The 15896-nt window shown below is 39.2% G+C and overlaps 5 protein-coding genes and 1 long non-coding RNA gene across 6 annotated transcripts; 2 read left to right on the forward strand and 4 right to left on the reverse strand.

Moving 5' to 3' along the window:
• The first annotated feature begins 9 nt into the window (after window positions 1-9).
• LOC124193347 (DNA-directed RNA polymerase III subunit RPC1-like) lies at window positions 10-5487 on the forward strand. Its single transcript, XM_046587115.1, has 16 exons — window positions 10-235; window positions 314-449; window positions 507-1661; window positions 1721-2014; window positions 2074-2164; window positions 2231-2626; window positions 2694-2840; window positions 2918-3260; window positions 3324-3626; window positions 3690-3980; window positions 4053-4182; window positions 4237-4355; window positions 4425-4575; window positions 4635-4819; window positions 4885-5053; window positions 5117-5487. Exons 1-16 carry the CDS (start codon window positions 192-194, stop codon window positions 5324-5326), a joined length of 4164 nt encoding a protein of 1387 aa, XP_046443071.1. The 5' UTR covers window positions 10-191; the 3' UTR covers window positions 5327-5487.
• On the reverse strand, window positions 1697-5022 carry LOC124193359. Its single transcript, XR_006874193.1, has 2 exons — window positions 4883-5022; window positions 1697-4812 (listed from the first exon to the last, which is right to left on the reverse strand). It is a non-coding gene; the product is annotated as an uncharacterized LOC124193359 (long non-coding RNA).
• A 936-nt stretch (window positions 5488-6423) lies between the features above and the next one.
• LOC124193356 (elongation factor 1-beta-like) lies at window positions 6424-7544 on the reverse strand. Its single transcript, XM_046587133.1, has 4 exons — window positions 7343-7544; window positions 7006-7225; window positions 6758-6947; window positions 6424-6697 (listed from the first exon to the last, which is right to left on the reverse strand). Exons 1-4 carry the CDS (start codon window positions 7420-7422, stop codon window positions 6543-6545), a joined length of 645 nt encoding a protein of 214 aa, XP_046443089.1. The 5' UTR covers window positions 7423-7544; the 3' UTR covers window positions 6424-6542.
• Window positions 7545-8240: 696 nt separating this feature from the next.
• LOC124193351 (heat shock protein 60A-like) lies at window positions 8241-10661 on the reverse strand. The gene is made up of 6 exons (XM_046587123.1): window positions 10556-10661; window positions 10202-10369; window positions 9798-10133; window positions 9381-9739; window positions 8975-9320; window positions 8241-8916 (listed from the first exon to the last, which is right to left on the reverse strand). Exons 2-6 carry the CDS (start codon window positions 10367-10369, stop codon window positions 8395-8397), a joined length of 1731 nt encoding a protein of 576 aa, XP_046443079.1. The 5' UTR covers window positions 10556-10661; the 3' UTR covers window positions 8241-8394.
• Window positions 10662-11057: 396 nt separating this feature from the next.
• LOC124193358 (10 kDa heat shock protein, mitochondrial-like) lies at window positions 11058-11763 on the forward strand. Its single transcript, XM_046587135.1, has 3 exons — window positions 11058-11219; window positions 11278-11439; window positions 11503-11763. The coding sequence occupies exons 1-3, from the start codon at window positions 11217-11219 to the stop codon at window positions 11641-11643; spliced, it is 306 nt and encodes a 101-aa protein (XP_046443091.1). The 5' UTR covers window positions 11058-11216; the 3' UTR covers window positions 11644-11763.
• Window positions 11764-12321: 558 nt separating this feature from the next.
• Window positions 12322-15873, reverse strand: LOC124193349 (protein scarlet-like). The gene is made up of 13 exons (XM_046587119.1): window positions 15156-15873; window positions 14941-15085; window positions 14803-14851; window positions 14650-14699; window positions 14241-14548; window positions 14083-14173; window positions 13866-14013; window positions 13577-13807; window positions 13389-13494; window positions 13096-13326; window positions 12888-13023; window positions 12710-12815; window positions 12322-12642 (listed from the first exon to the last, which is right to left on the reverse strand). Exons 1-13 carry the CDS (start codon window positions 15276-15278, stop codon window positions 12375-12377), a joined length of 1992 nt encoding a protein of 663 aa, XP_046443075.1. The 5' UTR covers window positions 15279-15873; the 3' UTR covers window positions 12322-12374.
• Window positions 15874-15896: the final 23 nt, after the last annotated feature.

The following is a 15896-nucleotide window of genomic DNA, read 5'->3' on the forward strand; positions in this document are numbered from 1 at the left end:
CAACATAGTCAACACTAGTTGACGACGAATTCATTACGAAAAGAAAAAAAGCTCATCACTCTTTAGTCTTTTCCTGCCATCAATAATTCGTCTGATCGATGCCGGTGTAACACGTGCTTTTTATTTCTTCATTTCAATTATTTTATCATTTTAAACTATTTCAAGTGGATGATTGAAAACTAGTTTTAACGATGGTGAAGGAGCAATACCGTGAGACTGACGTTATTAGAAAAATGTAAGTTTTTTTAACACTCAAAATTCTAATTCACATTAGTATAGGTATAGAAGATTAAATACGATTATGTACTTTTAGAGCAAGAGTAAGCTTTGGAATTGAAAGTCCGCAACAAATACAACAGCAATCTCACATTCAAGTGGTAGCTCAGAATTTGTATAACCGAGATGCTGGACGAACACCTATGCAGTATGGAATGTTGGACAGAAGAATGGTAATTTACTCTTTAAATATTTAAAGAGATCCACACTTAACTGCTATTTTTTCATAGGGGATGAGTGTTAAAGATGCAATATGTGGTACTTGCGGAAAAGGGCTGACAGAATGTGTAGGCCATTTTGGTTACATTGATTTGGAACTTCCAGTTTTCCATGTTGGATACTTCAAGGCTGTAATTACTATCTTGCAAACAATTTGCAAATCTTGCTCTCATGTAATGCTTAATGAAAAGATGAGAAAAATTTACAGAGCCAAACTAAAGGGTTCAAAAATACCTTATCTAAATAAGAAAGCACTGAGGAAGCAAATTCAAGAAGTATGCAAAAAAGTAACACGCTGCCCAAACTGCAATGACATCAATGGCATGGTGAAAAAGTGTGGCATGCTGAAGATATCCCATGAAAAATTTAGAAGTATCAAGAAAGACAACGTTATTTTAAAAAATGAGTTAGTGGCTTATGAGAATGCTGTGCAGTTCAACAAGGAGATTGAACCAATGTTGTCATCTGGCTTGGTTAAAATGTTAAATCCACTTGAAGTACTTCATCTGTTTGAGAGAATTCCAGACGAAGATATCCAATTTTTGGTGATGAATCCTGAACATGGGCATCCAAAGGACATGATTCTCACCCGTGTTCCAGTTCCTCCTGTTTGCATTCGACCTTCTGTAGTGTCCGATTTGAAATCGGGGACAAACGAGGATGATTTGACAATGAAACTAACAGAAATTGTCTTCCTGAATGATGTCATTGTTAAACACCGTCTCTCGGGTGCAAAAAGCCAAATGATTCTAGAAGACTGGGATTTTTTGCAGTTACAATGTGCACTTTACATCAACAGTGAATTATCCGGAATTCCCTTGAATATGCAACCCAAAAAACCATCTCGTGGTCTAGTTCAACGCCTAAAGGGAAAACAAGGACGGTTTCGTGGAAATCTTTCGGGGAAGCGTGTCGATTTCTCCGGAAGAACAGTCATTTCGCCTGACCCCAATTTGCGGATTGATCAAGTTGGCGTTCCGGAGTTGGTTGCAAAAATTCTGACTTTCCCTACTCGTGTCAATGAAGCAAATATTGATCTAATGAGAAAATTAGTAAGAAACGGAGCAGACGTCCATCCTGGCGCCAATTATCTGCAAGAAAAAGGTTCAGAATTGAAAAAGTTTCTCAAGTACGGGAATCGCGAAAGCCTTGCTCGAAATCTCAAGGTAAACTAATATAAAATAAAGACAACGAACGCTGATTAACAAAAAACATTTTCTTTCAGCTTGGCGATTTGATTGAAAGGCATATGATGGATGAAGATATCGTCTTGTTCAACCGTCAGCCGTCGTTGCATAAACTTTCCATTATGTGTCACCGAGCCAAGATTTTGCCGCACCGCACTTTCCGCTTTAATGAGTGCGTCTGTACACCCTACAATGCAGATTTCGACGGTGACGAGATGAATCTCCATCTTCCTCAAACAGAAGAAGCTCGTGCCGAAGCCTGGATCCTAATGGGAAATAAATTTAATTTAGTGACTCCGCGTAACGGCGAATTATTGATAGCAGCTATTCAGGTAATAATTTCTGCAATCAAGGTTTTATAAATAACTGGTGTAATTTAAATTGATGATAGGATTTCATAACTGGAGCTTACTTACTGACATTAAAGGATGCTTTCTTTGATCGAGCCAAGACTTGCCAAATGGTTGCATCCATGCTTGCAGGTACGTTTCTCTAATTTCTTTCAGTTTGCAATTTGCATTACCTAAATCAACTTGCCTTTTTAAAAGGTGACGAGGTAAACATGGTCATTAAACTTCCGCCTCCGTGTATCCAAAAACCCGCAGCCCTGTGGTCAGGAAAACAGATTTTCAGTTTGATTCTTCGTCCTAATCCTGGAGATCGCATTAAAGTTAACCTGAGAACCAAAGGAAAAGAGTATTCAAAGAAGAACGAAGAGTTTTGCGTCAATGACGGGTTTCTGTTGGTCCGTAATTCTGAGGTGTTAGCAGGATGCGTTGACAAATCTACCATTGGATCTGGTTCAAAAATCAACATTTTTTACGTACTTCTTCGCGACTACGGAGAGGATTTCGCTATTCAGGCAATGTGGAAACTTTGCCGAGTAGCTTCTTATTATATGATGAACCGAGGATTCTCTATCGGCATCGGTGATGTAACTCCTGGTAATCATTATTTATTTTGTTTATTCATTTGTTGTGTTTCGTAACATTCTTTCGATATTTTAATTAGGTAAAACTTTGCTAAAGGAAAAACAAACACTTTTGGACACTGGTTATTCCAAGTGCGACGAATACATTCGTTTACTCACCTTAGGTCAACTGCCTTGCCTTCCAGGATGCAATGAAGAAGAATCCTTGGAATCAAAAATCTTGAAAGGTTTGTTAAATAACAGTAGTCAGAACAGAATTATTACTTATATGTTAATATTTTGGATTATTACTTCTGAAACACAGAACTGTCTGGAATTCGTGATCAGGCCGGAGAAGTGTGCAAAAAGGAGCTGCATCCGAGCAATAGTCCATTGGTCATGTCTAAAAGTGGTTCAAAAGGATCATACATCAACATTTCTCAGATGATTGCCTGCGTAGGACAACAAGCTTTAAACGGCAAACGAGTGCCCAATGGTTTTGAAGATCGTAGTTTGCCTCATTTCAAGCGACATTCGAAAATCCCGGCTGCTAAAGGTTTTGTCTCCAACAGCTTTTACTCCGGACTTACTCCCACAGAATTTTTCTTCCACACGATGGGTGGGCGTGAAGGATTGGTGGACACAGCCGTAAAAACAGCTGAAACTGGGTAGGTTATTCGACATTGGCACTGAATGACTTCAATGATGTTATAAATTTTGTATTTTTTTAGTTACATGCAACGGCGACTAGTTAAATCGTTGGAAGACCTTTGTTGCCAGTACGATTCAACTGTGAGAAACTCCACTGGAGAGATTATTCAATTCGTTTATGGAGGTGATGGGCTAGATCCTACTTACATGGAAGCCAAAGATCGCCCTGTTGATTTCCAGCGAGCTCTTGACCATATCAAAGCCGCTTCCCCTTATCCGGATGAAGAACCTTTGGATGATATTGAACTGCAACAAGCGTTTAACACAATTATGGACACGGATTCTTTTAAAATGCTCGGAGTTGACTTTCAACATGAGCTCCGGTTACTATTATTTTCTTTAAATTCAATTGATATTCATGATAATGTGTTGCGTTTGTTGTACAGGGTTTTTGTTGAGAGCCAAGTCAAACGGATCAAAAAAGTACGGCAGCTTTTCAAAATGGAAGGTCGATCTTTACTTACAGTAGAAAAACACCTGGAGCGCATAACTGTTGGTCAGTTAGTGGAATTCTGCGACTTTTCTAAGGAAAAGTATGAACGGGCTAAAATTGAGCCAGGTACCGCCGTTGGAGCACTTTGCGCCCAGAGTATTGGAGAACCGGGTACTCAAATGACGCTCAAGACATTTCATTTTGCTGGTGTTGCTTCCATGAACATCACACAGGGAGTTCCTAGGTATTTTCCAATTCAGTGCCATTTTTGGAATTCATTTAATGACACTAGTTTCGTTTGATGGAATTATTTCAGGATTAAGGAAATTATTAATGCTTCAAAAGCAATCAGTACGCCAGTCATTTCTACTCAGCTTTTAAAAGATGATGACCCTGAGTATGCTCGACGAGTAAAAGGAAGGATAGAAAAGACCACACTGGGAGAAGTAAAAATGGAACATCTTAGGGTTTTAACTTCTTTAACAATTTTATTTTTATAGGTAACAGAATATTTCGAGGAAGTCTACTTACCCGATGATTGTTTCATGTTGATCAAATTGGACATGAATAGGATCCGATTGCTTAAATTAGAAGTGGACGCAAATTCGATTCAGTGGAGGCAATTTAATAATCTTTTCATTTTATTTAAATTTCTTAATTAATTTAATTGTTAATGTTCCAATTTCAGCCTCTGCACATGTAAGCTGAAAATAAAGCCTAGTTTCATTAAAGTCATAAGTGAAACCATCGTTATCGTCAAACCTGCTCCATCTTCGAAATCTTCGATGTATCACGTTATGCAACATCTCAAGGAAACGTTACCCAGAGTCGTCATCAAGGTGCGTGGTCGAGATTCGTATTTACAATTGTAAGGCATAAATATTTTCCATTACTTCAGGGTTTGCCAACTGTCAGTCGAGCTGTCATCAATATTGACGACACAAGAAAACCACCAAGATATTACCTACTTGTTGAAGGTGACAACATGCGGGAAGTGATGGCGACCTACGGTGTTAAAGGGACCTCAACTACATCAAACAATATTCTGGAAGTCTACAGTACCTTGGGAATTGAAGCTGCAAAGTAATTTAAATTGTTTCTTTATTTGTTAGATAAAAACTTATTTATTTATTGTTTAATTAATACAGGGCGACTATTGCCAAGGAAATTCAATACACAATGGAAAGCCACGGCATGAGTGTCGATCGCCGGCACGTTGCTCTTCTTTCAGATTTGATGAGTTGCCGTGGTGAAATTTTGGGCATCACGAGACATGGATTGGCAAAAATGAAAGAGTCGGTTCTGATGTTAGCTTCGGTAAGAAAAACACAAATAAATACAATATATTTTATCATTCCAATATTACTATTTGATTGCTAGTTCGAAAGGACCTCGGATCATCTATTTGATGCATCATACTACGGGCAGGAAGATGAGATTACGGGAGTAAGCGAATGCATCATCATGGGAATACCAATGTCAATCGGGACTGGGGCTTTTAAATTGCTGTACAAAACCGGAAAATCGGTTCCACCTAAAACAAGACCACTTATTTTTGATTTACCAGAATACCATGTACCAATGCTTTAAATGCGAGTCATGAGAGTGTACGAATGCGATCCAAGGGAGCAAGTCAAAAACAAGTTTGCATATTTTATCTTTCAAAATTGAAATTGTTGTGGTGACATGCGGATTACGCAGATATTTCAAACGGTATTCTCAGTTAAAATACACTGAACTTTTAAATTGCAGTTATTTTTTATCTAGTGTCTGTAGAATCTTAATTTTAATATTGGCAGCAGTATGTCAACATAATTTGATCAACAAATTTTGAGTTATTGGTCAGTAGCTTCAAAACACATCCAAAATTTGTAATAAGGTGGTACATGCTAAACCTAAGCACAAAGCTGCTGGTTAACTGGTATGCAGTTCACTCCTTGAAGCAAAAAGATTTTTTTTTAGTAATTGCTAATTTGCTAGTATAAACTACTAATAAATAATACTAACAGAAAGTTTGAGAATCCTCATGCTAAAATCAAATTCAAACATAAAAACTTTAAAGTCCTGATTTTTTAAAATGACTATTAATGCCACATGTGAGTTGTCAGTCACTAAATTTAAAAAATAATCCAAATAATCACAACCAATTGTGGCACCTTTACCTTTCTTTAGTCGTAATTTTAGCATACTAATCACTACAATTTTGTGTCTCAGTCATAAATTTAAAAATAATCCTTGGCCAATAAACATAGCCTACAAGAAACAAGAGTTACATAAACTTCCCTACCTTCTCTCAAAACTCCCTTTTCTTATGATGAAACATTTCAGGCACAACTTATCTAACAGATGAACTCACTAAATTTTCATGTAGTACGTTAGTACGACACTGAAGAACTAAACACATTTTTGGTCGAGACTACATCACGAAGCATGTAAACACAACACTGTTGCCAAGTTTCTGTAACTTAACTTCTCTTTTTAAAACAGCTGAGCTGATGAACACGTCTTAAACTCTTTATCAGGGATATGGAGAGAATTTCTCTCCATACCCCTGACTTAATTAAAAGGTTTAAAGCTAACTAAGAATTCTTCTTTCGTGTAATCGACATTCCCTTTAACCACATGAACTAGGCTTGAGCATTACGGAATCTATTCATAATATGATGGCAAATGAAGTGTACTATGAGTAACAACCCAGCATGTTTATTTCAATCAGCCAGTAATTGTGGAGCCAGGCACTTTGCACGATTAGCATTCAAAATATCTGATAACACGAGCCGGCTCAGCTCCGACACAATGATTTTATTTAAATTTTATTGAAAGCGGCAATATCGACTGATTGGACCAAATCTTCGAAGTTCTGAATTTCCTCTGTAAGCCAGTCAACAGAAACTTTGTCATCTTCAATGACGCATCCGATTTGGAGCTTCTTGATACCATATGCCAATGGTACAAATTTACCTGAATAAACAATACAGTTTTAATTGGCTGTAAAAAATGTGTTTCATTGAAAATACTTACACTGTCCCCAAATAAGACCATCACATGTGATGGTTTTTACAGCTTTCTCCATGGCTTCCATGTCTGTCTCATCATCCCAGGGTTTAACATCTAGGACAATTGAGGACTTGGGAATAAGCGCAGGTTTCTTGGATTTCTTTTCACTGTAGGCTTTAATTCTTTCTGCCTTGATCTTCTCAGCAGCCTCATCCTACAGCGGAAATTTCTGTTAATACTCATTAACTGAGGGATTTGCCTATGGTTAGTACCTCTTCGTCATCAGATCCAAACAAGTCAACATCATCATCATCATCATCGGCTGGTTTGCTGGCTGGGGCTGCAGCAGCAGATTTGGCACCTGGGAATTTGCTGGTTTCAGACCCAAATGATTTAATGTGGTTGTACCAGCGGAGAGCATGTGGGAAGCTGCTGGCAGGGGCCTTTCCTAAAGCTTGGAAGGTGGTCACGTCCGCCTGAGACGGTTCATATCTATACACAAGAATATAACATCGACATATTTTTAGATATAACGAAACGGAAAGCATGCTCAAGAAACAGTTCTATTGTACCCGGCAACACATACTTAAAATAAAGTGAAAAACTTACCCTTCAATGTAACTTCTATCGGCTAGGAATTCGTTAAGGGCCTTAACACCATTTTCAGTTTTAAGATCGCCGAAAGCCATGATTATTTTATCAGGTCTGAAAGGAAGAAACCGACTGAGGGTAGAAATTGACACGCGATTCGGCAATGGCAGACACCAAAGAGAGACGGTTACGTGTTGCCAGATAGCTAAATATTTTAGTTCGTTTGTCCACCGTCGTCCTAAATCCCCCAGGCAGTAAAAGGGAAGGGAAATGCGAATTTTTACGGGAAAATTCAAGGACACGTTAAAGTTTAATGCACTTTTAAAGCTATAACAATTAATTTTTAATTCAGAAATTTCATTACTGATTTGGAATGAAATCATATTTTCTATGAGCAATGTGCATTTTCAATTCGTTGTGCTTGCGCAAAACTTAATGACTGCATCAATTTTAATCTGAATTCTTAAGGTCATTTTATGATACCCTTTAGGAAGGGCTTGTTTTATTTTAATTGAAAAACGACCATTTGTTAGTAAAGTCCTTGTCCTGAGATTGGTTATTTTATCCAACTACACTAGAAATATTTTATGTAATTTGTTTCAAAATTTAACCGAATAAACGTCAGTTGTTAACTTTTACGTTCATTGCAATTTATTTAGCAATTTTTTATCGATGAATTCCAGATGATTCAACCCAAACTATACCCTTTACCTTCCTTCTCTTTCAAAAACATAGAAGGTTTTACAAAAAACTGTTCATGTATTTTTTTTTTTTTTTTTAGAAAGTAAGACTTTATAATGATTTACTACGAAAAAAAAACGACAGTAGTGTCTCCTATCACGAGTGATTCATACGTGTCCAATACTACGCTGTAGAGCTGATAATTGTGCCTTCCAGATCGATGAATGACTCAAGATTGAACAGCAGTAACATGATTACATAAACTGGGATGTCAAACAAGAGGAATGAAAATCTCCAAAATTACCGCTATACAACTTGACAACACCACTACAATCAAGAAGGTAAGTAACATGAAAGGTTGGAACAGAAATTGACTTGGATTTGGGACGTTACATCATTCCGCCCATACCTCCCATACCACCCATGCCTCCCATTCCGCCCATTCCTCCCATGCCGCCATCGGCCTTCTCTTCTTTGGGGATTTCACAAACAACACATTCTGCTGTTGTGAGGAGGGATGCAACTCCAGCGGCATCAGTAAGAGATGTTCGGACAACTTTAGTAGGGTCAATAATACCGCGTTCAATCATGTTGACGTACTCATTTCGGAGGGCATCATAACCAATGGAAGCTTCAGAGTCCATAACTTTAGAGACGACGACGGAAGCATCAACTCCAGCGTTTTTAGCAATAGTCATGCAAGGCATCCTCAAAGCGCGACGAATAATGTCGATGCCAACTTTTTGATCTTCATTTGCATAGGACAGCTTGTCCAAAATAGGAATACAGCGAAGTAGAGCAGTTCCGCCACCAGGAACGATACCCTCCTCAACGGCAGCTCGGGTGGCGCAGAGTGCATCGTTAACACGATCCTTTTTCTCGTTCACTTCAACTTCGCTTGATCCACCAATCTAAAGAATTAAAACATTAGAAAATGACCCGTGGAGCTTTATTGAGAGAATATTATACCTTAAGGACAGCAACTCCAGAGGCGAGTTTGGCTAACCTTTCCTGCAGCTTCTCCTTTTCGTATTCTGATGTTGTTTCGGCAATTTGATCCTTGATTTGGGTAACACGCTGGGCGATGTCTTCTTTGCGGCCTTTACCTCTCAACAACAGAGTGTCGTCTTTAGTAACAACCACTTCTCCAACCTGACCAAAGTCGTGCAGCTGAATATCTTCGAGCTTGACGAGATTTGCTTCATCACCAAAGACCAAGCCACCTGTAGCATTGGCCATATCGTGAAGCGTATTTTTGCGGTTGTCGCCAAATCCTGGGGCTTTAACTGCAACTACCTGGAGTCCAATCTTCAGTCTGAAAAACACTTTCGTTAATTTACAATTTCTTTAAAAAATGTAGGTAAGAAACTTTTACCTGTTAACAACAAGAGTGCTAAGAGCTTCGCCATCGATGTCTTCCGCAATAATGACTAGGGGTTTGCGGTGTTGATTGGCGAGTTCCAAAGCAGGAATGATGGATTGAATGGAAGAAATCTTCTTCTCACTCAACAAGACCAACGCATCTTGATATTCTACTTTAGCGCCCTTTGCTGTGTTAATAAAGTAGGGTGAAATGTAACCACGGTCGAATTTCATGCCTTCGATGACTTCAAGTTCATCAATCAAAGTTTTTCCATCTTTGACAGTAATGACTCCCTCTCGTCCAACTTTGTTCATTGCTTGAGAAATCAGTTTACCAACTGATTCATCACCATTAGCAGAAATGGTAGCAACCTGAACGAAAGGAATTCCAGTTAACATTAATTCAAAAATGAATTGTCTCATTAGTTACCTGAGCAATTTCTTCTGGAGTAGTAACCTGTTTGGACATGGCTCTCAAGTTTTCAATAACAGCATCAACAGCAAGCATGACACCACGACGAACTTCAACAGGATTGGCACCTTTTGTTATCTTTTCAAATCCTTCCTTAGCAATGGAGCGAGCCAAGACTGTTGCAGCAGTTGTTCCGTCACCAGCAGATTCATTTGTATTATTTGCTACGTCTTGAACTAACTTGGCCCCAATGTTTTGGAATTTGTCTTTCAATTCGATACCCTTTGCTACAGTAACACCATCCTTAGTGATTTTAGGTGAGCCCCATGATTGTTCTAGAATAACATTACGTCCCTGTAAATAGAAGCAACAAATTGTAAGTGGTAGTCCGAATTGAAGTGCAAATCTAATTTTGAAATTACCTTGGGACCCATGGTTACAGCAACTGCATCAGCAAGAACATCTACTCCCTGCAACATTAAGGCTCGTACATCAGCTCCAAATCGAACATCTTTAGCATAATTTCTGTATGCTTGAGGAGCGATCTGGCGAAGAGCTGCTGTTCTCAGAAGACTTGGTAGGCGATACATCTCTAAAGTAATAAAAAAAGTTACAGATCTGTTAGATAATGGATAACACGCTGCTAACGCTATGTACTGGTAACTTTTAACAGAAAAAAAGACTTAAATAATCCATATTTTAAGCCGGTAACACTGAGGAACTGACTATTGACATCTACTAATTTTAACAGATGATAATTAACGTCCAAAACTTACTTTTTAGGTGAATTAAACTTTAATGTAGCTGAGTAGTTCCCACGTGCAACGCTTGCCGACGATAGTAAGACTGAATGTGAAACAGAAGACGAGCGTGCGCTTAGCCTAAATAAAAATGTGCTTGCGGAAACTTCGAGATCACCGATTCACCACCATATGATCACCCATTTAAAGTGCATGTTGCAATAAAAAATTAAAATAATATTTAGTTTGAAAAAAATGTATTTTTTAATGGAAGAAATAATCTATTTATGTGAACACAACATTAAATGAAGGTCGGTTAACCGCATTTATTCGTGAAAATAGAATGTGCCGCCGATGCGCATAGAAAAACCAGAGAAAAACCAGTTCCTTTGTTCTAGAACAATCTAATAAAAGTAAAAAAATATGCATCAATGCTAGTTTCAAGTACTTGCTGGTATAAGGAAAAAAATTTATCATAGTTGAATTGACTTTTAAAAAATTCAAAAGCAATTAAAACACAACCCATGAAGCAGTTTTGATATATCGAACATTGTTGGAACATTCTAGAACCACGTGGCTTATGTAAGCTTCCAGCAGACGCTCATTTTCTTTACTTCACGTTAACTTCGCCAGAGCTAGTCTTGCCGGTTGACGAGAAACACGTAGTTTTTACACTCACCCATCAACAAAAATTACAATGGTAAACAGTTTTTCAGTTGCCTGTTTTTATAGTTAATTTATCAATATTGTTTCTTTAGGCAGGCGCACTGAAACGATTTATCCCAATGTTCGATCGTGTTTTGATCGAAAGGGCCGAGGCCTTGACTAAAACACGAGGTGGAATTGTTATTCCCGAGAAGGCTCAACAAAAAGTTCTGAAAGGCACAGTCGTTGCAGTTGGACCAGGATCTCGAACAGATGTACGGTAAATTTTGATAACAACCATTGTTAAATTGTCTAATGATTTGTTTTTGTTATCGTAGAAAGGAGATTTAGTTCCCCTTGCTGTGAAGGTTGGTGATAATGTTTTGCTTCCCGAATATGGTGGCACAAAAGTTGAAATTGAAGACAAAGAATACCACCTATTCCGTGAGAGTGATTTGTTGGCCAAGATTGAACAATAATTGATATAAATCCTTTTCCCTGTTAAATTGAATGAATGGGAATATTTGGGCGTCAGATTTTGTATGGTAGTCATTATATCATGTGCAGTTTAGGAGAATAAAAAATCCACTTTTGTTAAATTCCTTTGCATTTCATTACTTCTAATCAAAGACAATTTAGTCTATATTTATCTTGTTTTCAGGGAACAACATAAAATTTAACCTCGAGTTTGTTGTTACCATTTCTATAACAGGGAAAACATTTCAATAATATGATCCAGATTATTAGTAATAAATGGATTGTCTCTGATTTCGTTGGATTGCGTGTGCGTATCCAAAAAGACTAACTGGATCGGAGATAGGCATTTTCAAGAAATGAAAAGTTACTCGCATCATTTGGATCGCTTTGCGTTACCGGTATAAAATGGCAGGCGATCCTCGTAATCCAGGTAAACTTCGGAGCGTGAGACCAAACTAGGCGAGACACCAAGGGTTGAGTGTAATTAATAACTTGATAATAAAGGAGAAACTAAAAGGTTTTGAGGGTTCAAGGTGAATGTACATTAGGATGGGAATGATTTGTCCAAAGTCTAACTAGAATGTATATGGAAACGCAACGAATAATAAGTTTGTGAATTGTATGCGGTGTGTAGTAAATTTCATGTGGACTTCAACGAGAGAGTAATATAATGAAAGATCTACTCTTGTTAGTTTGTATATTTATTTGAGTATATTAAATTCGTGAAGGAAAATTAGGATCGTGAACGCCTGACTATGGCCATCAGACCAAGCAAATGAAAAGTGCAATAAATAAATAGCATGCTAGTAATATCTACTGAAAAACGACTAGAATCAAAACTGAAGTGTTTCATGACTTCTTGGCCATTATGTAGGCAAGGGAAATTTGACTCATCGCATTTAATGGATGTAACATTTTGCCACTGTACAGCAGAAAGAGCTTCATTTGTGTAGAGGAACCAGGAAAGATACTTGGTCCACGAGACGTATTCCGGCAGTGAGCTGTCAACAATGCACATGGTTTTAATTAGACGAGCCCCCTTAATTATGAAACGATGATTCGCAATACCTGAGACTAATGAGCACACCACCAGTGATGAAAAGAATGTAGTCAAATGGAATGAGGAAACTTATGGCCACTGCAATAGATTCACACGCTGCTGAGAAGAACGTTCCTAATGGATTTCATAATCGTGTTCATTATAAACTGTAATTAAAAAGGCAGGAAACAATGGAAGATGACTAACCACAAGCGGCGGCAGTATTGCAAGTAACGATTAGAACCCAGCAAGAATAAAGGAAAGCTCCGGCTTCCGGCTTCAATCCCATCAGCCAGTAAGCAATCGAAACAAAAACAAAAGTTTCGACTACGTATCCTGGAATCTGCATTATTAGAAAAAAGAAACGTGAGAAAAAAAAAACGTTTTCCTTTGAATAAAAATGGCGATGACTTACCAAAGCCACCACTTTGGAGAGATAGTAAGCAGAGGGTGAATAGAGTCCTCCTCTTGCATCTCTCAAGAACAGCGGCCATTCCATCGGGAAAATACCAAGCGCCCCGTAAAGAGCCGGAAAGGTGTTTTCAGTCGTCAAGATGAATAAAGCGCCTTGGATATTTTGAATCGTCTTTTGATCTCTGGTACCGAGTACGCCGTGAAAACAGAGTCCAGCTAGGAGAGCGATAGCCTGCGAATATCCAACAGCAATTAATCATTAGAATTGAATATTATTTGGCCAATTTAGCGTACGATTTTCTGGAGGATTCGTAAAGTGTGGACGGCTGGATTGCGATAGGAATCCACAAAAGCTCGCCAGACCAGCCACAAGAACTGAATCGTCCATCGAGCTTGGTGTCTGTATCCAGAAACTTGATGATTAATAATCCTCAATTAAGTTAAAAAAAAAAAAAAAAAAAAAAAATGAAATTTCAGCTCACAATCCAACAGGCTGGTGACCATTTTTGGTCGATATCTCCAACATTTCTTGACCGAGACTGGTCTCATATTGGATTAGAAGATCGATTTGTTTTGCCGTTGAAGTGACGATGAACCGATCGCAAATGGCACGCACCGTCGAGCGACTCGTATCTTCCAAGCCGGGAATCACTGCTAGTGTTTGAACATAGAAATCCGCAGGATTGTACGTTGCCGGACACGTATAACCCATACTGAAAGACATGAAAATTGTTGTTTCTGTCCTTCACCAAATTTGTGATGTAAAATAACCTTTCAAAGAAGCCGAGAGCGCCGGAAGACGATCCTTGATATGCAATGCGACCTTCGGCCAACAGAACCAGTCGATCAAACATGGCGAAGGTTTCCGAAGACGGCTGGTGGATGGTGCAAACAACCGTTTTACCACGTTGAGTCAAATCTAAATATTGAACCGATTATCAGCGCCTGATATGTATACTGCCGGCAAATATCCAATTAAGAATGAAACCTTTCAACATCATAACAAGCCTTTCGGCGGAGAAAGTGTCGAGACCGGTCGTTGGCTCGTCGCAGAAGAGGACAGCTGGATCCGTCAGCACCTGTGCATCATTAAAAATAAGGTGTATAATTTTACCAACATTATATTAAGGGAACTACTACAAGTACCTGGGATGCAAATGCTAGCCGTTTACGCTCTCCGCCCGATAATCCTTTGGTGACGCCTGGCTCTCCTATGACGACGTTTTGGCATTTGATTAATCCCAGCTCGGTGAGCAGTTCTTTGACACGGAGATTTTGCTCGTATGGAGTCCAGTTGCCGTTCATTTTCAACCGGGCGGTGAAGAGGAGGTGTTCCCTGGCCGTCAGCGATCCCACAAAGATGTCGTCCTGGTAAACGTAGCCGCTCATGTCACAAAAGGAGCGATCGATCAGCCGACCGTTGATGCGAATTTCACCGTCGACCACAACTCCGGCTAATCAAAGAGAAAGAGAGACAGTTCAAAGATGTTTTAAAAAAAATAAAACAAACTGAAACCCTAAAAATGACAAGAAATTGAGGAAATGAACTTCTTACGTGGACAGCGACACGCCAAGGCGTTGAGCAAAGTTGATTTCCCCGCCCCGCTGTGAGAATGAAATCACATTGAATTGGAAAACATTTTTTTTTTTTTTACTATCGAGTCGTTAAAGTGTAGATTTGGCTTTGGATATTCATTTTCTATTTTACCTGGCACCCATTAAAGCCACGAGCGAACCGGGTTGTAAAGCTCCGCGGACTATAAATATCGAAAATATAAATTGATTTGTTTTGTTGGACGAATCCGTACGACGACATTAATGTCAAGCAATAACAATAATAAAATACCGTTATTTAAAACTCGTTTGAATGGCGCTACATTTCCCTTGGCTTTGGGGGTCGTCACGTAGACGCTCAAATCACGCCAGGTGAGAGTGGCCCCGAGTGGTCGATCCGAGTGGCTACTCGGTCTCGTCAGCGACAGGAATGCAATCTATCAAAAGATTTATCGACACACAATTTAATAAGTTTCAGCCACTTTCTAGTATGTAGATATATTGTACCTCTTCGGCTTGTTTTTCGGCTAAATTCGGCTGCTGGAAGAGTTTTCCGATCGATGGAGTGAAATCGGCCGAAGAGAACTCGCTCGACGACGTGTCGGACGTGGGAGACGGGGTAAGATCCATGTTTGACGGGGCCGTCTGCCTGACTGAGTGACACGGCCAGTTCTATTTTTTTTTGTCCAGACGAAAAAGTGCGAAAACTTTCAAGTTCCTGGCTGTCCCGAGCCCATGACAGCGCGCACCTTGTATGGTTTAGCCCAGATATTTGTATGGGCTCTATGGGCCCCCTATTGGAAACGGGCCACTCCTGTGCTGTCGACTATACAATACACACACATCAAATATTCAGAATTCTCAACAAAAGAAAAAAAAAGAAAAGAAAATGAATGTACTAATGTTAAATCACCCGTAAGACATTAACGAGTGGAGGTGATCCATCAGTAGAACGTCAATGCCTAGAAGAGCGCAGAAAATACTTTTACTACACCGAATGTTTACTTACGTATAGACGAGGGAGCGCGCCGTCAACTATTTCGGCTCAGGCCCCCCCCCCCCTTGGTATTTCCGGATGCAGGAAGCCAAGGGACGAAAAAGTTTCCTTTCCCTTCTTTCCATTTCTTACGTAAATAAATGCAGCCCGTCTCGCACGTACATACGTGTAAAACGGGCAACCAAAGGAGGAGAGAAACTGGAAACATGGAAGCAAATTCTTTGGCCCCAGTTGAAAAATCAAACAAAAGG

Source organism: Daphnia pulex, chromosome 5, assembly GCF_021134715.1.
Source record: "Daphnia pulex isolate KAP4 chromosome 5, ASM2113471v1".
Classification (NCBI taxonomy): domain Eukaryota; kingdom Metazoa; phylum Arthropoda; class Branchiopoda; order Diplostraca; family Daphniidae; genus Daphnia; species Daphnia pulex.